Raw genomic sequence first — 23,367 nt, 5'->3', positions numbered from 1 at the left:
GGACGCAGGCCCTCCAGCAGCGCCCCGGAACGAGTTGCTTCCTTCCGTCCCCGCTCCCCTTCCCCTCAGGCTGTGGACAGGGCGCACCCAGCACACTCGGAAGGTCCTGCCCTGCAGGGCTGGGATGGCCCGGCCCAGCCACAGCAGCTGGGACTCTGGGACTCGTGGGCTTTTCTGGGTTGGGAGGCAGGTCCCACCCCTGCAGTAGCCCGTCCCCGCTCCCTCCCAGCTGCGCTGGGCATGGGCTCCTCCAGCGTGTGGCTCTTCCATGCCTTCGCCCAGACACAAGGACCTGCCACGCACAAGGGCCCTGCGGCGTGAGCCCGGGTCACCCTTCAGTTCGGGACCTTGGAGTCCCAGTCTTACTGTGGAACGGTGGACGGAGGCGGCACGAGGCCACCTAACGCACTGCGAGTCAAGTATGAGACGAAACCCAGAGTCCAGCTGGCAAGCCTCGCCCTGCTTTGCCCCCACGCCGCCCCGAGTGACCGATGACACTGACCTATATTGGTGAGCTGACCCTTCGCACTCAGGGACATGGAGAGTGCAGGGGGGGACGGCGGCTCGCACCGGTCGTCAGATTCGGGCAGCCCGCCAGTGGTGTGGGAGTGTCGCCTCTCCTTGGCATCCTCCTGGGACTGGAGCTGGTACCTGTCGGAGGCAGTGGCTGGTCAGGCTGGGCAGCTACACGTGGCATCGGAGCAGGTTTGGCTGCTGCGGGGCTCTGACGCAGGACAGGGGGCCAGGAGCAGACGGATGCCCGAGGACGTTGGCACCCCTTCCCGGACCCGTAGGGAGCTGCGGGGCGTCTGAGGCAGGGCCTGGCGGGAGTGTGGGAGCCCTGGAACATCTCCCCAGAGCTCAGGACAGAGCTTTCTGGTACCCTGTGTGGCTCTCGGGCAGCACGCGTCCCCTGGAAGGGGGCCTGGACTCTGCAGTCACAGTAGAAGAGGCGGTGCCCCACTCCCCGCCATGTGGACCCCAGAGGCCGCTGTCCTTAGACACGAGGAAGGCCAGCAGGGGACAGCACGGGCGGGTGCGGGTCACGTATGAGTCCCACGTGCAAACTCGTTTCTCCTCCGTCACCCGAGAGAACACTGCTGTGCAGCTGACTCCGACGTGAGCGCGCGTGGGCAGGGGGCGGGGGCGGGGGGGCGGGAACCACATGCAGTGACGCGGTACAAGGACCACAGTCATGCCAGGCTGGCAGAGGCCACCCTGGGCTTCCGCAGACCGGGGCCAGCACAGGGGAGGGCGCACACGTGAGGGTTACCTGAGCCCCTTCTTGGGCAGGGTGTTCCGATCCCGCTGACTACTGTGGAGAAAAAAGCAGTGTGTGGGCCAGGCCCATCTAGAAACCAGCATCTGGGAGCCCAGGTTGGGGGAATGCTCCACCTGAACTCGGGGCACCAGACTGCGGCCCCGTACTCGCTACAAACCAATGAAGGCAGCGACAGCCTCTGGGCTCACAGCCTGAGCCCTCTACCTGAAGGGCTGATTAAGAGTCAGGGGTGGCCAGCTGTTGAGAAGGTGACATCAGGGTGGTGCAGACCAGGACCAATGTCATGGGAACGATTTGGGGCTAGGAAGCACAGGCTTCGGATGGCAGGCCACATTAGTTATGAGCCCTTGGATAAGTCACTTAAGGTTTTTTGCACTAGCCTCCCGATTTATGAGACAGTAATTTAAAAAAAAATATAGTACCTATTTAGCAGAGCTGTGAAGCGAATGAACTTCACGTAGAAAAAATGCGTGGAAAGTCGCAAAGTGGTGACCCCGTGTGGGACAGAGTCGGTAATGGCAGCGTGCGCGGGGGCCTAGGGACAGACCCGGCCTCAGCCCTGTCTGTCCACCCACCTGTCCAACTGCCCAGCTCGGGGGCTTCCACTCCAGGTCAGCTCTTCTGCCTCGTCCTGGGGGGGCCCAGCAGAGGGGGCCGGCGGGGTGGGGGTGGGGGTGCTGCTGGGGAAGGCACTGGGCAGGCTCATTGGCATCTGGAGGGACTCCATGCTCCTGTGCAGGCCTGAGAGTTTGGGGTACATACGGGCCTCTTTGGGGACGCTGAACCCACTCATGAGCTCCAGGCCCTGGGAGAAGCTGGCTGAGTTGATATTGAGGATAGGGGCCGGACTGGGGGTGAAGCAAGAAGCGAGGGGACCCCCAGCTGCTGAGCTCGTAGCGTGCAGGTCTGGGACCTTCGGGGCGTGGGTGTCACTGGCCGACGGCAGGTCTAGACTGTTGGAGTTGACCTTGTCTAGGTTGGCCAGCGAGGGTGGCTTGACGAAGCTTTTGACTGCGGCCCTGAGAAGCAAGAAGAAGGATGGTTTGGAGCGGCAGAGTGCCAAGCGCTGCGACACCTCGCTGGTCCCCGCCCTCCTGTTCACCGCTTCGGGGGCTCATCCCCTCGACGTCGTGAGACACACGGAGGGACGTCCGGTACCGACGTGGGGTCCCGTCGAGTCTGAACGACAGGGACGGCACGCGTGTGTAGGAGACCCGGGTGTGCGCGTGAACGCACGCGGGAAGACCACCCGCACAGCGTGTAAGGCAGGCAGAGGGGGATCAGGCGGCTGCGCAGACGGGGGGAACTGTGAAGGAGTTCTGGCTGTGCAGAAGGGACTGGCACGCAGCGGTGTCGGGGAGAGGCCTGCGTGGAGGCCGAGCGGCGTGGGGATGGATGGAGAGGGCGGGTCGAGCCGGCGGACGGGGCACTGCCCGTGCGGGTACCTGACGGGAGTGGGTGGCAGCTCTGCCAGCTTGGTGGCTGGGGCGTGGCTTGCTTGGTTCTTCGGCGTGCCCTCCGGGGAGCTGACGCTCTTCGGGGAGGTGCTGTCTGCGTCCAGGGCCACCGCCTTGGCTTTGGCCTTCTCCTTTTCCCGATCCGTCTGGTTGACCGGGGCCGGCGCGCTCCGCCCACCAGCCACCTTGGAAGGCTCCTTCAGCCTGGACGGTGCCAGTCCTGCCTGCTTGGTGCTGAGCAGGCTGGGGTCGATGCTGCTGCTGACGGGGCGTGGCCCGCCCCGCCCGCCGGTCACGCTCATGGAGCTGGACTTGGCCGGCCGGGGCAGGCTGCGGTACTGGATGGTGGCTCGGGCTCCCGGGGCCAGGAACCCGGGCTCTGCGCTGTTGGACACATCCAGGCTGGTCTTGCGTCCACTCACTGGCTTCACAGGGATGCCCGAGGACTTCTGGATCTTGCTGAGCGTGGCTGAACCACCGGTCTGCATGACGGTGGCAGTGCCTGTGGCGGGAGGCTTCTTGTAGCCGAAAGACCCCGAAGTGGAGGGCCGGGCGAGGCCCGAGGGAGGCTTCTTGGCCTCGCCCGGGCGGTCCCGGCCGGCGTCCGAGGAGGAGCGCTGCAGCCCCGCGCTCCTCACGGCCAGCTTGCCCTTGTCCGCAGCTTTGCCTTCTGGCCGACCTGCAGGAGGTCGGACACGAGAGGAGAGAAAAGAAACCAGGCAAGAACATCACAACGCTTTTCCTTCCATCCCTGGAGAAGGGAATGCGTCGACGTCTCACAGAACGTCAGGGGCCTCTGTAGGTACAGGGGAGAGGCCGCTGGGGAGCTGGGGACATTTACTGCCAGAGGGAAGGAGCCTAAGCGGGAGGAGCCTCGGGTTTCTGTTTGTTTCGTTCTTGCTGTTTTCTGCTCCAGGAGTAGAACATTCCACTTGGGCTAAAATGGCAGAGGCAAGCAGAAAGGCTACTGAGAGGGAAGTGCATCTGGCAACTGCTCCAGGAGGGAGGAGGAGGGAAACAAGTGGACCGGAGAGGGGACACCCAATGGTAACTGGCCCCAGCAAATAGTCTCCACGGGCCATCTGGGAGGGACGGAGGTAAATTTATCGTGTGCAGGGCCTCCGGGAGGTCACGCGAGTCCCCTGTGAAGGTAAGTCCCCGACCAAACGTGTTGGGTGGGGAAAGAAGCCAGGGGCGTGTCTGAGGGCAGGGTGCCCGGGCTCTGACTGGACCCCCTCCCTCCCTCCTGGGCCTCTTCGCAGGTGTGTGACTTTAGCTCAGCCGCTCACCCTCTCTGGGATTTTATTTCCGCATTTGGAAGGCAGAGACGGTGGCAGCAGCAGAGCTAACTCACGGACCCCGCCGTGAGGGCCTGCTCGCGTCCGGTGGGCTGGGGACCCCCAGGAGGAGGAGCAGCGGGGAGCAGGTCCCTGTCCGTGTGTCCCTGACTCCACTGCAGGCTCACCTGAGACTCTGAGGGCGCTCTGGGCTGTGTGCGTGATGGGGGACGTGACGGCCACGGGCGGGGTCTTGCCCTTCTTCAGGGTCCCGGGGTGACCCAGGCTGACGGGCTTCTTCAGGTCCCCGACTTTGGAGGAGTCGTCGCAGCTCTCGGGCCGCTCCCTCCGCCACTTAGAGCCCCCGGGCTCCATCTTCAGGCTGCCACTGTCGTACTCCGGCTTCTTGGGGGCCTTGTCTTCTGACTCGCTGAACCAGCTCAGCCCGCTCTCTGCCAGGGAGCGCTTCTCCGAGTCCGTGCGCAGCTGCGTGGAGGGGGCAGAGGCTCATTGTGGCTGCAGGGGGCCCTGTGCCTCCCAGAGCCTACGTCCACCCAGGGCTCCCCGCACGCCTCCAGGGACCGGGGGAAGACACCGCATGCACGTCTCCCAGGGTTCTTTCCTGCCCGTACGGGCATCACTGCGTGTGCTGTGGTCCCCGCTCACCGCCCACAGCTAACGTCTTAGGGGATGGCTGGGAGCGTGAGCTTTTCTTCCGCTGGCCCTGCGAGGACCTGGCCGAAGGCACGCGGGAAGCAGTGCCATGGAGCGGGTGAGAGCACGTGCACGCTCGCACGCAGGCACCGCCCCGGGGTCTGCACCCACGTACCGCCACCGAGGAGTCCCTGCGGGACGCAGTGGGCGTGGTCGGGAGCGAGTTGAGCGAGGAGCTGGCATTGAACTCCTCTGAGCTCAGGTTGTCCGAGGCATCGCTGAGCCCGCTGCTGATGGAGCTGCTCTCATCCCAGCTGCGCACAGGGGAGAGAAGGGTTAGCAGCCCAAAGGGCAAGTGCGTGTTCCACGGGGGCGGAAGGGCTGTGTCCTGGGCCTGGGTCTGCAGGTAACTCTGTGTGCCACTCAAAGCGCCTTCTAGTTTGGCGAGGTTCTTCTATAAAAGGAGGAGACTGTCTTTATCTGGCAAAGGAAGACGTTACATGCCCTTAACAGAGACACGTTATAAAGACGAGGTCACCCTGACATCGACCCAATTAACACAAAGCCGGGCGCTCTCCGTGCCTTACGCCTGCACCGTGTAATCACCTTACCTTCGCGCCTTACGCCCTGCACCGTGTAATCACCTTACCGTCGTGCTTTTTCAGACGTGCTCCCCGGCACTTTCCTACCTTTGCTAAATTTCTACATTTTTAAAATAGGGCCAGGAAAAGATCTGTCTTTTCTGGGCCCACTTCGGCCCGAATGCTCCCGGGCGTACAGCTCACCTTCCCCTGGGGAGGGCCCCGCTTCTCAACAGCGTGGACCGCTTCTGGAGGGAAAGCACGCTTCCTGTGTGGCCAGGCAGAGGGGCCCAACTTGTGCAGGGTTCTATTTTCCTGCCAGTCACTCGGGGTACCTGGTCTGTGGTATCTGGGGAAGGCTACTGTCAAACATTTGTGTCCGTGCGTCCTTGCATCAAGTGTCCTGGCCCACGTGCTAAGTGGCCTTGGCAAGGCCTCTATCTGTGTCCCTTTGGCTCCTCGTCATAACGGGTTTCACCGTCAGAGCCTCCTCGGCTTCTCAGGCCCACTTCCTCTCGTCCTGGCCTGTCGGCCACTCGCCGGTCTCCCTCTGATCACACGTTCTTTTCTAAGCTCACACTCCATCTCCTGCAGCTTCTCATCAAAGGTCCTGTTTTCCAAGCCTCTCAGCACAGCTCTCCCTCCCTTCTGGACCCTGAGTTCTCCGGGTTTCACTGGTGGGATGGCCCTGCCCGAGGGCCAGTCTGCGCCCGGGGGCTCTCCTCTCTGGATCCTCGTATCTGCGTCCACAGCGGGCTTATTGCCTCTGCGTGCGTGCAAGGACCAAAGAGGCTGGAGATTTTTTTGTGAATTAGCCGGTATCTGGAAATTTTCTTTTTGATTTATTTTGAGTTTCTCATCGTGGAACAAAACTCAGACATGCAAGTCATCTGAGTGCTTGGCCCAGGTTTCGGCTGGCCTCCAAGCTATGTGCTGGGAATAGGGAAGTGGGTGGTTTGGACGCCTGGCTGGCTTGCTCTGCAGTGATTAATCCAAACAGTGAGAAAGAGCAGAGAGAACATGGGGCTTTGAACACGCTGCAGAGCGACTTCGCGTCTGCTACTATGAAACACAGCCACTGCTAAATGACAGTCGGCCTCTTTTCTCCCTGACCCACGACACAATAAAGCTCACACGTCCTGGGCCAGGACGCCCCACCCGCACTCTGCAGGGAAGGAACACCAAGGAGGAGAGCCCGGCTCTGGTTTTATGGCCCTGTCAGCCCTTCTGGGTCAAGCCGAGCCAAGCGAGCAAGTAGAGTGTTCACTGCAAGTTCTTAGGCCAAAGACCGAGGAAGCCTGTGGCCGTGGGAGTGTAACGGCTGGGAATCGAGCTGGGTGCGGAGCCCGGCCCTGCGCTGCGGGCGCCTGACGCTGAGACGCAGGGCAGGGGGAGTCCACCTCGTCCAGAGCACACCTCTGCCAAGTCCCAGACTCTTCCTCCAGCCTGAAAGCGTGACCCTAAGGTTGCCGGGGAAGGCTGGCTGCAGGACGTAAAGACGGGCCACGCTCGGTGCACTTTCTTTAAAAACATCAGAAAAGTAGTACACGCGTCAGCCAGGACACAAACAGCACGTGCAAATGCGGAGGGAAAGGAAGAATGCCCCTTTCCGCCCGCTTCTACTTCCGGGGCGGAAGGTTAGTCTGCTGTCTCCGCGAACGCCCCGCGCATCTGTCCTCCGGCGGTGTGCGCCCCGGACCTGCCGACGGCGCCCGAGCTGGGACCGCAGCGCATCGCCTGGACGACCCCGGCCGGGCTCCGGTGTTGGAACCTCAGCCTCCTCCTCTGCTGGTTTGCACTCGTTTGACTCAGGCGCCTCTTCCGGGAGGTTTCTGGAAAAGGATGCTTGGCAAATAACCTCGAAGGTCTCACATACCAAAAACGTCTTTGTCCTGCTTTTGCACGCGAGGGTTGGGCCAGGCCTAGAGCCCTCCGCCGACCCTCTCGTTTCAGCAGGGGGGGTGTCGCCCCTACGCCGCGCCTCTGCGGCTGCCATTCTGCCTCCTCGGCCTCGGCCTCTGGCCCGTTTCCGTGCCCTCTGCCAACTCCAGGCCTCTCCCCTGCTGTCGGAGAGCACCCTGAACGACGAGGAGCACTGCAGGCCGACTCCTGCCCCTGGGGCTGGCTTCCTTCCTGGGCCTCTGGATCGTGCTCTTCGGTGTGGGGACGTTTTCCCTGACTGTGGCTCTGAGGGCTCTGTCCCCCCCGTTTTCAGTTCTCTCTTCTAGGAGTTCTGTTACTCAGATGACAGGTCTCTAGGCTGATATTCTCACATTCCACGTCTGTGTATACGTTTAACTCTCCTTTTTGGGCAGCGACCTCAGTTGTATCTTTCCTTGCCTGTCGCTTTGATTTTCGCTTCTGCTTTAATTCCCGGGGGCACTTTAAAAACCTGCATGTTGCTCTTTCGAGGATGCAGTCTCTTCTCCTAATGAGACGTTCGCGCGGTCCTTTATTCAGAGGAGCAGCCTGACCATCTCTTCGCGTTGTTTCCAGTCCAAGCTGCTTTACTGTTTGTACTGGTGAGACTTTCAGGTTACAGACCTGCTCAGGTACCTGACGATCCTGGGCTGTTCGGACACTCAGTTCTGTCCAAGTCCACAGGGAGCCTTGTGCTCTCCGGCGGAAGCTGCTTCCTGGCCCCACTGTCTGCAGAGTCCCCCTCCTCCCAGCACACACCGAAGATGGTCAGGAGCCCGGTCCCCCAAAAGTGTAGCATTTACCAAAACCTTCCTTAGCCCCTCGTTGCTGATGTAACAAAACCAAATTCTACAACGGGCTGCTGAAGACTCTCCACAGCCGTTACCCACACGGCGCGTGACCACGGGCACAGCCCCGCAGCCAGCGTCTGAATTCCCATCCTACGAACTCGCCCAGGGTCACGTCCGACCCCGACCGGGCAGACATTCCCTGAGCCCCTGATGTCTGCAGGGCAGTGTCCGTGGTATGGAAAACGAGTGACCGTCCAAGATGAGCTCAGGACCCAAGGGTGGAGCCGGCCCATAAGGGGGACGAATGCCACAGAAGTGCAGGCGACGTGCACGAGGATGCGCGGGAAAAACCACTTTAATTCTCCCGGAAAGGCCCGAAGCGCGACCGCACCGCGTCAGGATGCAGATAAACACAAAGCGCATCCCCGTCCTCTGTCCCCTGCACTCCTGTCGGGTGACCAGCTGTCTCACCGAGTTTCCTTATGGAAACGGGCCTGCAGGAGGAGCCAGGCTCCCCACCCCGCCAACGTTGACCCGGGTGGGCTGGAGATCCTGGCGTAATCGCAGGGGCTTGGCAGTGATGGATGTGAGCCCCCCCACACTTGCCGTGGGTTCTCGGGTTCCCCGCAAGCTCTGCATTTTGAACTCTCACCTTTCGTCAGAGCCCAACTCAAATACCAGTATATTCCAACACTATACCATTCTTTTCAACAAGTTAGCCCCCTGGGTGCCGATTCACCAAGCCCGCCCCCTGGGGCTGTGAGAGCGGCACCTGACTCCTCCCCTCATTCTCGTGCCCACTTCCTAGCACTAATGCCACAGTCCTGGGAGCACGCTGGTGCCCCCACTTCTGTGGGATGAAAAGGAGGACTGTGAACAGGCCAGCTCGGCCAAACACTGCCGTGTGTGTCTGCGGACACGTGGAGAGGCACGGGGCAGGCCGCTCCCCACCGCTGGGAAAAGCACCAGCACTAACGGGGCTGCTGGCTGCGGCCGGCCGCCCCTCCCAGCCTTCCCTCTCACAGTCTGTTCCCGCGTTTCAGGTCCAGCCATCCGCAGCCAGAGGGCCCAGGGTGTGGCGAGCCAGCGGGGAGGGCGGGCCAGCCTGTGACTGCACACGAGAACCCTACGGCTCCTCTGGCTCCTCTGGCTCCACGTGGTTCTCGGGAGTCAGGCCTGAACGCTGGCTCGGTCTCCTCTTGGCTGGGACGCGTGTGCCTAGTGGCTCAGCGACCAGGCTGCTCTGACCATCCCTGCTTACTGGGCGAGGCTCCATACAGGAAACCTACTTTCTCCTCTGAGAGTGGAGACATATCTGCAACACAGTGCCAAGGCTTAGCATGAAAGGACAGTGCAGTGGATCTCAGCAACTTTATGTCATATTAAAATATTACGGGTTAAACGTGTTACTGTAATTAATTTCACCTGCTTTACCTTTTAAAAACACGACTATTAGAAAATTTAAAATGACAAATGTGACTTGCATCCCACTTGTATTGGACAGCGCTGTCCCGAACAGGAAACGTATGGTAAGTGAAGCGTTGGCTTTGAGGCGCAGGTTCATTCGCTGCTACAGAAGCTACGGCCGGCCATGGCCTGAAAGAGCTAGGGCTGGCGGGTGAACGCCGCGTACCCTCTCACTGGCACCCCAAGTGCTAAACTTGCTGAGGACACACGTGAAATTATTAGCCACAGTCCTCAGAGAGCAACCAAGAGATTAAAGAGAAGTGATTTTAAAAACAGACAGCGGAAGAGTCGGCGCGAAACCAGGCAGCCCTGCGATGCTCAGCTGTGAGAGCGAATCCCGGCCATGGAGACCGGCCCCCTACGCTAGCCCCGCCAGCACCTCTCAGAGTCAGTAGCCTCTCCTGCCCCCGACCCCTGCGTGGCCTCAGAGCGCCCCAAGAGCCGGGGGGAGACAGCATCTGCTTCATTACATGTCTGTGGTTTGGCAGAGACCACAGCAAGCCAGGCCAGGGGAGGAGGGGAGGAGCGGGGCAGACGATGAACGGCGCAGTCAGGGGCTTACAGGGAGCGGGTCGGAGCGGAGACGCAGCCGATGTGAATTCTCTGAGCTACGGCTTCATCAAGGGTGCAGGTCACTAAGGAGGAGGACTCCAAGAACAAGGCAACCGGAGTCTGATACAAAATGGAAGGGGACGCACAGTTAGAGAACTTATTTGGCCCCTGGAGATTTGGCAGTGAGCTCATCCTCTTGGGGGAACGAACAGTTCCAGTAACTTGTTAAAGCCACTTTCGAAACACCAGTTTGAATCACTGAACTACAGGATTAACTTTGTTCAACTCTCAAATGCTGAGGCTAAGTCTGTGGCTGACTGTGGGCTGGGGACCCCAAATGCGGGTTTAATTCCTGCAGGCTGGTTACGTGGCACTACCGACATGAGTGAAAAGTCAGAGGACACAGCTGCCACAGCTTCAGAGCTATCGCTTTAGGGCACCACCTGCCACCCCCAGGCGATGCATTCCTCCTCAGTCACGCTGGGAAGAGCTCAAGATTAACGCCACCGAACACAAAAACGGTTCCGGAGGCCAAGCCCAGCTGAAGCACCAGCCAAGAAAACCAGACCCTCTCGCCCTCCTGTACCTCGACTGTTCTGTAAAGCTCTGAAGTCACAGGTTCTCCTCATTGCCTTTAAGTCCCTTGGCCCATAACTTCTGCAGTGACTGCTAAAGGTCCCTGCGGCATCTAGAACGGCGTCAGTGTAAGCGAACGCAGGGCCACTCTATCGCCGACCACGAGACGCCACCAGGACACCGCCGCCAGGAGAGGGCTGAGGGATCCCGCGTCCACGCCGCCTCGCTGAGTTCCACCCACCCCAGTGCGTCCACTTCGGCTCGCTGTCCTCTCCCTCAGGCCTCAGCTTTCACAGTGGGGGCAGCACCCCACTGTCGAAATAAAGTCATCGGTTTGTTTCGATCCTGTGCCTGAATCTGTACAGAGGCCATCTCATCAGCGGCGGAACGCTTCCAGGGAGAAGCAGCCCGCCAGCACGGGGGCCTGACTGGTCTGTGGAACTGAATGGCCTCGCAGTTACGTACAAAATTCTGTGCATACGTGCGATTTGGTAGTCTCTTATCATCCTTTCAGATTCTCAAATGTCTGTGACCCAGAAGGAAAATGTTAAAAATCAGCATCTTGCCTCAGAAGATGCTGCTTCGAGCACTGCCTTCTTAATTCTGGTCCTTAACCTTTGCCTTTAGGTTGAGTTTCTTAAACTCAGACCATTGCTATAGACCGAACTGTGTCCCCCCAAATCCTTATGTTGAAGTTACGGCCCCCAAAGACTGTACTTAGAGATGGGGCCTGCAGGGAGGGACTTCAGGGTCAATGAGGTCACAAGGGTGGGGCCTTAATCTGACAGACTGATGTCCTCATAAGAGGAAGAGAGGCCACAGGGCCCTCCGTGTGTGCGAAAGCCACGTGAGGACACGGCGCGAGGACAGCTGTCTACAAGCCAGGAAGAGAGGTCTCCCCAGAAACCACCCTCATGGCACCTCGATCTTGAAATTCTAGCCGCTAGAACTGAGGAAGTTCCTTCCTGCTGTGTAAGCCGCCCCAGCTTCGGGGATTTGTTACAGCGGCCGGAGCAGACTGATACAGCCATTAACAGATGAAAACCAGCTTAATCTTTCTTTACACATCAATGCCCCGCGAGGCTACACTGGACACCGCCCTGATTCAGGCTGGTTTGCAGCCTGAGGTTCCCTGACATGATGTGTGGATCGTGACTCCACAGGTCGCTACGGAGCAGATGAAATGCCCCAGCCCGCCGGGCTCAGCAGAAGCTGTGAGCTGAGAAAGCCACACGTCGAGCCAAGTGGAAGGAATTACCACGGCCGCTGTGCGCTGGCGGGAGGCGGATCTGGAGAAAGTCCATCTTTTCATGATGAAACCAGGTTCTGTGTGTGCCTCTAACGACACGACTTGCGACTGCTCGGTCCTGCAAACGGCTTGTGCGGCACTCTGTGGAGCAAGACGCAGCGCCTGGATCGGCGGCGTCGGTGTGTTTCACGGGGTCTTCACGTGGGAGAGGGTAGCCGCAGGGTGGCGGGCATGGGGCAGAGAAGCGAGCAGACACGGGGTGACACGAGAGGCTGTTTCTGAGATGCGGCTGGGGCCTCGCCGCCGGCTGGCAGGCGAGCAGAGGGGAGGCACAGAGGGCCGAGCGCCCCGTGGCGTCTCCTTAGCCAGGACCAACTGTGGTGAGGAACGCGGACTCGGACTCGGCGGCCACCATCTGTCTGCATTTACTCTGGTTTCGGGGACCCCGCCCTCTCGGCCTGCCCCAAGCCTGCCCCCGCTCCACTTCGTTCTCAGGGCTAGAAATGAGACATCGGGGCCCCCTCCTCTCTCCTGCAGACGGTTCCAAACACAGAAGTCTGAGTCCTTCGCAGAGTAAAAGATGGCTGGACTCTCCCAAGAAAGGGAGAACTTCGTGGGGCGCCGGCACCTTCACCTTCGGGGCTGGGGTGGGGAGGCGGCAGCCCTGCGGTGGTCATTACCGGGCTGAGTCAGCTCATGTGTCCCAGCCCCCGTTCCACGTACAGACGGCTCATTCCGCACCTATGGACCAAATGGCTGGAAAGTTGAACGTCAGGGGCAAAATGTTTGATTCTTAACTTGGGCAAAAAAAAATTATCTTGACCAAAAAAAACTAAAAAGTCACAAAGTTAAGGTGTCAATTGATAAAAGTAATCTTAATTCGAGTTTCCACGTTTTTATCAGAGAGAACCTAAGAAGAGTCAGTAGGGCACTGCTTGGAACTGGCGAGGACGTCCCCTTTTAGAGATTTCTGGAAGGGGATGAAGATATCTGATGTGCAATTTCCTGAGACACTTCCCGCTTCCTCCCACTTGTCACCCATACTCGCCCTGAGGCGTGCCCCCCGTCTCCCCCAGGCCCCACAGCCCTGGCTCCCTGAAAGGGAGCGCCGCAGCGGTGTCTGCATTTTCCTGAAACCGAGGAGGAATCAAGAGAAAGAGACAGCGATGCCACTGGGAGAGGCAGGACGGGCCCAGGATAAACGTCTAGGACGGGGTGGCGAACCGTCCCCGTGGGGCCCCGCAAGGCCCCAGGAGTGTTTCGGGTCTCTGACGAGACCACTCGGCTCTGCACCCGGAGCACGCGCGCACCCACAGACGCACTTCACGAGCGAGAGCAGCTACGTCCCAGACTTTACTTATTAGCAATGAAATCTGAATTTCATATACTTTTCGCATGTCACAAAATACTCCTTTCGATTTTCCCCCCAATCACTTAAAAATGTGAAAACCATTCTTAGCTTTGTGGGCCAGACAAAAACAGGCGGTGGACCAGATTTGGCCCAGAAAGCCAAAGTTTGCCGACCGCCGGGCTAGACCAAATTAAAAACAAGAAGGAAAAGAAATAAAAATTTCTCAACTGCCAACTCCCGGAACAAATCACAACTGTGGATTAGGAAGGACCTCCACTTTTATTCCCTTTCTGATCTAACCTGCTCTGTTTACGAGTCAAAACAAGATTTTCTACCAGCGGTACTTACTACTGGCTTAGTTTTGACTCAGGAGAAAAAAAGGGGGGAGGGTCAGGGAGAGGGGGAGGTAGGGGCAGAAAAGAGAAAAGCAAGCACGGGTCCGGCACGCCCCTCAGGCCAGCCCCGCCGCACCGGCACCGGCACCGGGCGATGCCTCAAAGAGGGGTGGGCTTCCAACCCGTCTGTCGCTGTTAGATGCAGGGCCGACAGGAGCGAAAGGCTTTTCCAGTGAGAAACACAAACCGTGCCCCACAGACAGGCTAGAAGACTTCACGCACAGTGCTTGCGTGTGTGTCCGTCACCAGCACGGCAAGAGAGAAGAGTCCTGGATGCTAACGAGCTGTCGCTCGTCTCGAGGTCCCCAATCGCCCTGTGAGCTCCAAGTGAGCATCAGAAGAGGCGAGGGGGTGGGACTCAGGCCCTTGGCTCACACTCCCAGGGAGGACCCACGCTGCCTCACAGACCCAGCCCGGAGGCCAGTGTGTTGCCAGGGAGGCTCATCCAGGAGCTTCTCACTGGAGGGGTGGGGGAGGGGTTATCCAGCGCCTCAGGTGGCACCTGATATCATTGTTTCAAAAGAAACGGTCGTGAGAAGGCAGAGAATTTAAGGGCGCACTAACTGAACATTTCCTAATCTGTGTGCATCTCGCAGTGAAGATTTCCATCGTAGCAGAGCCATCGTGCAAAGGCCTGAGGCTGCTTCGTGCAAAGCTGCTGGTCACTTAGCCAGCAGGCAGGCTGGGAGCTGACGACGTGAGCCGAGCCCAGCAAACACGACGGATAGAACCTGCACGGAGCCGGACAAACGGGCAGCGATGTCCCCGCTCCACCAGAGCAAAGTCTGCAGCTGTACTGAAGACTCGAGGCTTCGTGGAAGGCAGCCTCAGAAACCGCAGGAATGTCAGAAGACGACAAAGTGCTTCCGAGGACACTCCAGGTCTTTACACCCTACCGTCCAGCACCAGAAACGCGGAGGCCCAGGCGATGGTCTGTCGGTCTGCGGACTCCATGACCTGACCTGGCTCATTCGCGGAGCCGAAGCACCGCCTCCGCCTTCCCGCGCCTAGCACACTGGGGAGATCCAGCGTCGCTCAAGTATTCGTAATTAAAAGGCATCTTTATTACTCTGCCTTAGGTACTGATCCACGGCACGTGCTTTTGTCAAAAAGGCAAACATACATTTTACATTATTTTCTGGTGGAGAAGCCAGATCGGTGCTGATCCATGCAAATATTCTAATCTTATTTTTCTTGGTGACCATCACCAGATCATTGCTAAAACAAGTTACCACACGTCCAGGCTTTAGGTATGTATGCCAAGCACCCTGCTGGGTACTTTTACATACACGTACAGCCTCATTTGACCTTCATTGAATCTGAGTTAGATATGACCTTCATGTAACCTACAGGAGAGCTCAGCCTCAGACAGGTAGAGTTACACGCCCGAGGTCCCACAGCTAGTTAAGAACCAGATCGATTTAATATCCACATCTGACCGGCTCTACAGTCCCTTTTCCTGTTACGAAACAGGGCACTGAAGTGAGGGGTGGGCACAGAATAGCCAAACTAAACTGTGCATTTTCTCAGGTGGCTGGCGGACCACGTGGCAGCGCTTCTGCCTGCATTATGCGGCAGGCGGCCTTCCCCAGCGTTCCGCCAGAGGGCAAGGGTCACTCGCGCCTGCCTTTTGACAAACAGAGGGTCTCCGGGTCAAACTGAGTTTGCGTCTGCTGCATCCCGCTTACACGGCACCTCCACAGCTCCGGAGGCTCGGGGCTGAGACCGCTGAGGAAAAGGAGGTTCGCGGCCCTCGCTGAGCTCCAGGAAGGGCTGTGGCAACAAGCACGGGCAATTGTCTAACTCACAGAAACCCTTCAGAGCGCCTGAAAACGGTTCCTACAGTTCGAAAGGCACATCCTCGCACTGTGACGGGGGCGCCACCACGTGACTCTGGCCAGCAGCTTGCAGGTGACAACCGATGACGGGTCTCAGAGTGGGCTGGGGAGCACCTTGTGGTCACTGACAGGCTCAGCATCAGGTGGAGACCTCATTGTTGTATCTTTCCTCTCTGGAAAAACCCCTCCAGGACCCTACCTGGCTCTTGAAGGTCAAGGCCAATCTTCCGGAAGGTGCTTTGCAGAGAAGTCGTCACCGTTGGGGAGTATGCAAACACGGCTCCCTCGCGGTGAGCTGGGGGAGTGCGGGGTGAGTCCCCACGAAGGGGTCATTATAAGGGACACGTGGCTCCGGCACAGGGCCCTGGGGGAGGGGAGCGACAGCCCTCCACGTGGGTGTCGCCCGGGCCCCCCAGGATGGCCACTGCCCGATCCCTGGGACCTCATTTCAGGGCCAGGTCAGTCTAGCAGCACTGGCGGAGCTCCCACGTCGAGAGCTCGGCCTTCCATTTCGGGCGTGGCCAGTCTTCAGAGGCGTCGAGGTCGCCAAGTGCCTGGCTTTCACAGCTCCAACATGGCGGCTTCCCTCGGAGGAAGTCCCGCCCACCAACTTCCTCTTCCCTGTCTATCAACGCCCAGGTGGCCCCCGATTGGTCATCTCGGCGCCGAGGCCTGTGCCCTGCCCTTCCGGCTGTCCTGCGTCCTTCCGGTGCCCACCTTAGCCAGGCGCACACAGTGCTGAGGCTTTCGGAGAGAGCGCCCAGAGGGGTGGAAGGGTGTGTGCCCAAGGGCAGGCCGCATGGAGTAGCGCCCCGGCTAGACCTGAGCGTGAGGGCGCTCTAGAGACCGCTCCCCACGCAGAAGCGCTTCGCTCACCCGGTCTTTCCGGAAAACACCCTGCAAGCAGTGGACAGCTCCAAGTTCAAGAGGAAACGTTCCTCTCTCTTGCCTCTGGATGAAAATGAATTCAGAAGAGATCTTTCCTCGGTCAATGGCAAGTGCCCCGGGTCAGCTGATTTGGGGGACCCTCATTTGATGAGGGTACCGAAGAGGCAGTATAGGGTTGAACCACAGCGTTGTGTGGCTGCTCTCCCAAGATGGAAGATCATGTACAGAATCCGGAAGAGGCCTTTAAGGATGCTTCCCCCTTTGGGGACCTTGCGGGGAAGCTGCTTTTTCAGTCGATGGAGTGTGTATGACACCGAAGTCAAGGCCGCTGACCAGGGAGATAATGGGGACTGCTTCTCTGTCGTTGATAACACAACAGCATGACACAGTGGTAAGAACCAGTAGTGTCGCATTGGTCAGCCTAACAGCCATGCTCGTGTGGAGAGTTCTCCTTAGCCTACTCGTAGGGCAGACCTATTATTATGTGACCACAGAAGGAATCTTTGGGGCCAAGAGAGAATCATTTTCTGATCAATCACAAAGGTAGCCAACGCAGAATTCCCCGGCAAGGATTCCTAAGGATCTGTATGTTGCTAAATCCCGTTGGGACCTTTTAGACCTGTCTTTCCGGTCAGTCGGGTTGTATTTAACAGTGTCCGTCACTCCTTGGATTTCTTCCGTTTGTCAGCCTCAGTGACGGCCTACCCTTCTGTTCTCCCTTCTCCAGACCCCTTCCTCTACCTCTGACTGCTTTTAAACTCTGGTCTTCCATTGTATGTGGCCCTTGACTTACTGGTGTTCTCATTCTACCCACTCCCCTGGGAGTTCTGTCCCTAACCAAGATGACGGCAAAGCGTCTACTTGTACAGTAAGAGAAGCTGGATGGAAGGGTCTGGCATAGAGTAGATTCTCAATACACTTGTCGAATGAATGAATCAAGGGGCCGTATGCAAGTATTTTCCCCAGAAAGGATATGGCTGAGAATCCTACGAGAGTCTGCTGCAGGAAAGGCCATGTGGAAAACGACAACTGCTAAGTGTTTTCAAAACAATTTGGACCCCTTGGGAGCTCCCAGGTTCTAGCTCTCTCTCACTGCCGCTTCCTTAGGCATTCATCTGCCATCAAATTGGCAAAATGCCTGCTTTGGGCAAAGAGTTTAATAGCTTCGGCTGGGGTTCCTGCAGTTGGGAAGGTCACACCAGGATCTTATTAGCTCCATCTCCAGTTTAAGAACAATCCCATACATTTACCCAGCAAAGGCCAACACTTTATGTGGCCTCTAACACGTTTCTGGAAAGCCCTGCTATGCAGTTTACCCAGAACAGCCTCAAAATTCAAACGGAAGCAAAATTTGCTGTATTCTTTATGTGTAAAACTGACCTCTCATAGTGACAGCTCCTTGAGAACCTGGAGTCATTTCCGTGGAAAACACTTATCCTGGCCAACGCGACACGCAGCATTTGAGTTGAGCGCTGTCATTTTGAAGGGGGTCACTGGAGAAGCACGACTGAGGTAGAACATCGTCCCAACCTCTCTCTCTAACAGGGACATTCGAAAGGTACATTCTTACGCCAACTTCAACCCCTCTCCAATCCCAGACGGCAGTCAGCCTTGAGGTCACCAAACTTCGTCACACAGTAGGTGGTGGAATTAGTAGGAGGCTTCTCCATTTACCCAATTTTGGACTGAAATTTCGTATAGCACAATTGCTTCTGCGTTTTCCATTTATGAAACATGCTATGTAGTTCCCGCAGGGGTTCGTCAAGACTGTCCCCCAGTACTTACATATACCAGAGTGGCTCCCACGTAGATAATTTTAATAGTATTTACATGAACACCTTTTCCCTTGAAAGAGCCACTTCCTAGATAAGTGAATGCTCGTGATTCGGGAAGACAGTTAGGGGTGGCCAAGAGAACTCTCTTTGCTTGGGGGACTGTGGCTTTCTAATCCATTCACTGATCCCAGACGGATCTGAGATGCTCTACAAGGTAAGCTTTAATTTGAGCCTCCCTTTCTCCCCCCAGACAACCCATACATTCTTTCCTAATGTAAAGATTTCCAATAAGAGCATAAAACGAGCAGTTAATGATAGGTCCCAACATGTAAATTACCGTGGTCTCCAAAAATAAAGCTTCATGGGGGAAGAATTTGCAAGTTACCACTGTGAGGCAGACGCAGGTTTCCTCACAGCACGGAAGCCCGATGTCCTCACACAGCCGGCGGACGAGCGCTCCCCCCAGCCCTCGGGAAGGATTCTTTGGTGTAAACCAAACCATGACTTTCCCCTACCTCGCCTCTCTGTCTCCCTCTCCTCAACCAACCTTACAATTAAACACCCGACGCTTGTTCCCGAGGCTAAGTCTTTCCTTACATTTCTAGAGAGCAGTAAGGGGAAAAAAGCAACACTCTAATTCGTTACCTCTGCAGCACTGTGTCTAGGCGGTGACGGGGACCACATGTGACCTGTGAAGTTTCCCTTCCTGCCGACCAGCCCATAAATGCTTACATCCCTGAAACTCTTAGAATAAGAGCACTTGTTAGGGGTTTCAAAGGACGTGTTCCCAAGGGGCCCTCTGGAGTCATGCCTTCTGAATAGCTCCTCTCCCACCAAGATTCCCCACTCGAACGCCGGGCAGGTTTGTCCAAGGAAATTCTAGCATTAAGAAATCCCCTTGAATAGAAAGTTTACTTGTCTCTTTAACCTAGGCCTTAGGGAAGGCTGAGTTGTCACCCCGATGGGGGAGGGGGGTCAGTGATCTGGCCTGGGTGGGCGTTGTAATTTTTATAGACCTCCTGCCTTCATCTTTATCTCAAAATTAACTGCCTTCTCATCTTAAGTCAGCAGTTCACGGACCGCTTACTCTTAGCGAATTATCTTTGTTGAGGGCTCTGAAGGTTTTCACTTCAGAGAACAGGACAGCTGAATGCCACATTGTGTGTGGGGTCAAAGGTCAGCATCAGAGCACCCGGCTCATGCATTGTGGAAGACCTTCATCTTTATGGGTGAGTGTTCCATGCATGTGAAAGTCAGCATCTCTCTCACCTATTACAAAGCCTTAAAAAGAACGAAAAGAAAAAGAAAGCTTAATTCTTAACCAATAAGTGGATGAGGCAAAGATCGTGATGCAGAGAAACAACTACGTGCAGGTGTTCGGGCAAGAGGGGGGCCATTCATGCCTCAGGCATGACACTGCCCACCGAAGGATGAAAGGCGAATGGAGGCAAAAAATAACAGGGAACTGAAAAGGTTTCAACTTCTCGAACCCGACCTGCAAACGCCAGCTATACGAAAGGCAGATGTCCTGCCCTGTTTTCACGGAGCCAGCTACTGAAGTCCCTGTAGAGCTTTGCAAACACCTGGCCATTTCCGTAAGCGGTTGTTGCTTTCGACACCCTAACACGGGGTAGCCATGACTCTGCAGCAAATCCTGCTGAATGCACTTTCCATTCAGACCACAGTCCCTTACGCTCGGTGCCTTACTGCCTCTCAGTGCCAGCGGCCTTCATTCTCCTTTAGAGGAGGGGAACCGAGGCTGAGTTTTGCCCTGGGGCACAGAGCGAGTCGGTGGCAGAGGCGATGTCAGATTTCTGGATGCCTCATCACTTCGGCATCAAAAATGTGCTCCCAATCAGGCTGGATATAAAGCACCGTGAACTTAGCAAGACGTCAGCCCCTTCCCGGCCCCTCTCAAGTGTCCCTTCACTTATGCTTTCCTCAGAATGCCTCCTGCCACGTCACCTCCCCAAGGTCAAGAGGGAGAACATCCTTGTTATCTGAAGATACATATCTTAGGGAAGAAATAATGATTTTGAGAACACAGGAAATGACTGGCTAGGAAATCACTTCTGGTATGAACATGTTTTTCTTGGGCAACTGTGAGCTGAAATCTGTTCCGAGGCTTTATGATCAGTCTGGGGCTTTTGGCATAATCCTTAAGTCAAAAGAAGGAAGGCTTAAATGAAGAGAAGAGAAAGTTCATCAAAATCGAACTGGCCGTTTGTGGGAAGGTGCCTTCCGGCAACAGACAGGAACGAAAACATCCTGCTCTGTCTTCCTTTCTGCCCTCCTCAGCCTAGAAGAGGGGTCCTGGCAGCCTGAGCCCAAAGCCCTGCCTGCCTTTCTGAGACTGCAAAGAACAAAGCCTCATGGGGCGCCCCTCAGAGGTGACAGCCGCCTGGGGATCAACCGAGTGTGAGGTTTGAGTAAATATAAAGCCAGTTATCATTCCGAAGGAATTGAAAGTGCATGAACAAAGATGGGATTTGGGCACTAAAAATGAGTCCTTCGTCGCCCCGGGGCGCCCTCCGCTCAGTGACACACGGATTTGGAGAGAAACACAGAAAGACCGCATCCAGCACGCTGCCGGCCCTTCTGTAAGAGAGGAGCCCTTTTCACTCACATTCTTCCCAGAAGTCCCCAGTGTACAACGCAGGTGACATGGGGGCTGCTGTGGTGCCAAGAGAGGTGGGAGCTCAGGGCTCGCCCACCCCCTGTCCCCCCAAACCAGGACCAGTTTGATCTCAGCCGTCTCCTCCGCCTCGCCCACACGGTCACCAGGGAGATGGGTGATTTTCCTGTTTAAAGACTTCCTCGGGTCCTCGTTACATGAACCCCCCCAGCAGGAAGCCCTCGTTACGGAAAATTGAGCAGAAGGCCCCCGTGAACCTCAGTGCCGATGGAGGACGAGAACCAGCGGGGCCTCCCCCGACACAGTCGTCACACCTCAACCCCGGACGCAAGTGTGGCCCGAGCTTTCTCCGACGGAGCAGTCTGGGAGCAGCATCCTTCTGGAGTCGATGCTCCCCCGAACCCCGTAAGTCCCACACCGAGCCCCCGAAAAGTTTTGCTGACAACCGCTCCAGCAAGCCCCCCAAAGCCTTCAATCATAGAAACACCTCTCTTTCTACACTCGCATTTCGACGTATGTAACAACGAAATGATACAATTTCGACTCGTAGAAATGGGTCTGGGAACAAAGAGCTCACTCCTGGACAGCACGCACCGTGACCGCTGGTGGGAGCGGACCGGGGTAGGTGCGTGGCGACCGGCGCTCGGGGAGCGGAGGGCACGAGAGCGGGTCCGGGAGAGGGCTCGCTGTCCCTTTTAGGGGGAGAGTGACATTCACAGAGCTGACGACATCATCACAGCTGGCTTTCTGACCTTTCCTGCTTCTCCATGGACTTCCCCTCGCTAAGGGGATGAGGACATGAGGCTGATGGAAACGATACGCACGCTGTTTCTGCATCCTTGGGCTCGAATCACATGACCGGCATTATTTTACCTGGAGAACTGTACTGGGTCGGAGAGAACCCTGGTTCAACTTGATGAGAGAGACATGGAGTGGTTCCGAGAGGCTCGCCAGAACAGACTGCTACGTGAACCCCAGACGCCAAACCTGGGAGTCGTACACCTAGAGGCGGCCGTGCCTCCCTGGCACAGCTAGGGGTTTCTCACAGGCTTTCTGCCTCTCTGGAGAAGAGCGCTGCTTCAGCCGGGCCCGGCTCTGTGCGGATGCCCAGAATTCAGCTCTCGTTCAGCGGGAAGCTCCTGAGCCTGCCTGCGCCTGAGCGAGCTGGGGCTTCGGAAGCTGGTTTGTGGGACGGGAGGTGGAGCCGCCTTTCACCCGCTGGGGTTCTCAGGCCAGGGTGGGGCTGGGTGGAGGTGCTTGGGGGGGCCTGCCAAGGCAGCCTGATGTCCGTCTCTGTTCCTAAACACCTCTGGGACTCCGGAAAAGAAAACCATTGCAAGAGAATGCAAATGCGAGGGACAGCTAGCGAGGACGGAAGCAGTTTCCAGGAAGCACGTGGGAAGCCAGTGTCCTTCCCTGTGCCTCTTCCTTCACATGGAACTGACATCACGTGGGACAAAAAAAAGAGGAGAATTCATAAACTCTCTGCTCACGATGCCTTGAAAGAATAATTCTGAAACGTGTCACAAGCAGAGAATAGTGGCCTTTATGGACTGCACTCATTTCAGAGCCACCTCTTCAGGAAGAGAGCCAATTCATAATCTACCCCAAGGTCAGCTCGGTGCCGGGCCAGAAGGCACCCTCCTAGCCGCTAAGCAAGAATCCCACATATCAGAGGGCCCGGCCCCACGGCGTCCTGCCGGGGCCCCGGCTTCTGCAAGAAGGTTCTGAGGCTAAGCACCCAGGAGCAGCAGGCGTGGAAATCTGGACTGGGAATGACCAGGATGTTTACCTAGAACTTACGCGAGAGAAGCTTAAACAGAGAGAAACAGCATAAGTCATGGGACCCTGCCACGTAGGAGTCACACAGGAAACGGAGAAACAGCACAGATTCCCAAAACACGGAAACACACTCCAGCGTCGGCAAGGGACCCACTAGGGACCTCCTTCCAGACGGAGGCATGCGCCCTGGGGCCCGACGACCATTCGAGCCTGCTTTCCACCCCTGCGGAGAGAGCTGTGCGTGGGACGTGCTGCTGACCCAGCCACTGTGCCTAAGGGTCAAATTCCAGAAACCCGCGACACTAGGGCTAAGTCCCCAGCCCTTGTTTCCCTCCAGGGCCCCTGAGCCCTAATTCCACCCGCTGGCAGAAACACGACTTCTGTCTTAAAGCTGTCAAAAACCGATTTTTAAAATCACACAGTTGGCAGCTCACCAGAATCAAAATCTGGTCTTTACAGTCGAATAGAAGAATTTAAAACAACCCACAGGAAAATGTTCCGAGCTTGCAGAATAACGCATTCGTGCACACACACACTGCCGGGCACCGGACAACCGCCTCGCGGCCTCGGAGCGGGCCTCGCGGTACAGCGGAGGGGACAGAGCAGCGTGGCCTATGTTCCGGGGTTCAGCCCATCGATCCCACTGCCTCATAAAGTGTCTCCGGGACGTGTCGTGGGCCCGGGGCCGGCTCCTGCCGCAAGGCCCCTTCACCCCGGCACGAACCTGCGTGTACATTTCCGACCTGCTTGCTGGCCGTTTCTGGCTACTGTCACTCCTCGTGTGGGACGCTGGCGTCCAATCGCACTGGACGCTAACCACACCGAGACGTGCGCCGACAGCCCCGTCTCTGCCCCTCGCAGCAGTCGGCACGGGGCTCGGCACAGCGTAGGCAGTTA

The 23,367-nt window shown here is 57.2% G+C and overlaps 1 protein-coding gene across 1 annotated transcript in view; it reads right to left on the bottom strand.

Moving 5' to 3' along the window:
* NAV1 (neuron navigator 1) overlaps positions 1-23,367 on the bottom strand; it is a 155,927-nt gene that overhangs the window by 19,651 nt on the left and 112,909 nt on the right. The window contains exons 7-12 of the mRNA XM_039883565.1: positions 4,846-4,984; positions 4,205-4,502; positions 2,728-3,418; positions 1,858-2,301; positions 1,274-1,315; positions 503-651 (exon numbers count right to left, since the gene is read on the bottom strand). Coding sequence (XP_039739499.1) covers positions 503-651; positions 1,274-1,315; positions 1,858-2,301; positions 2,728-3,418; positions 4,205-4,502; positions 4,846-4,984 — 1,763 coding nt within the window. The remainder of the gene's footprint in view (positions 1-502; positions 652-1,273; positions 1,316-1,857; positions 2,302-2,727; positions 3,419-4,204; positions 4,503-4,845; positions 4,985-23,367) is intronic.

The sequence above is a fragment of the Pteropus medius genome, unplaced genomic scaffold (assembly GCF_902729225.1).
Source record: "Pteropus medius unplaced genomic scaffold, Ma_sr-lr_union100, whole genome shotgun sequence".
Classification (NCBI taxonomy): domain Eukaryota; kingdom Metazoa; phylum Chordata; class Mammalia; order Chiroptera; family Pteropodidae; genus Pteropus; species Pteropus medius.
Note: the sequence above shows the minus strand (reverse complement) of the source record. Positions and strands in the feature narration are given on the sequence as shown.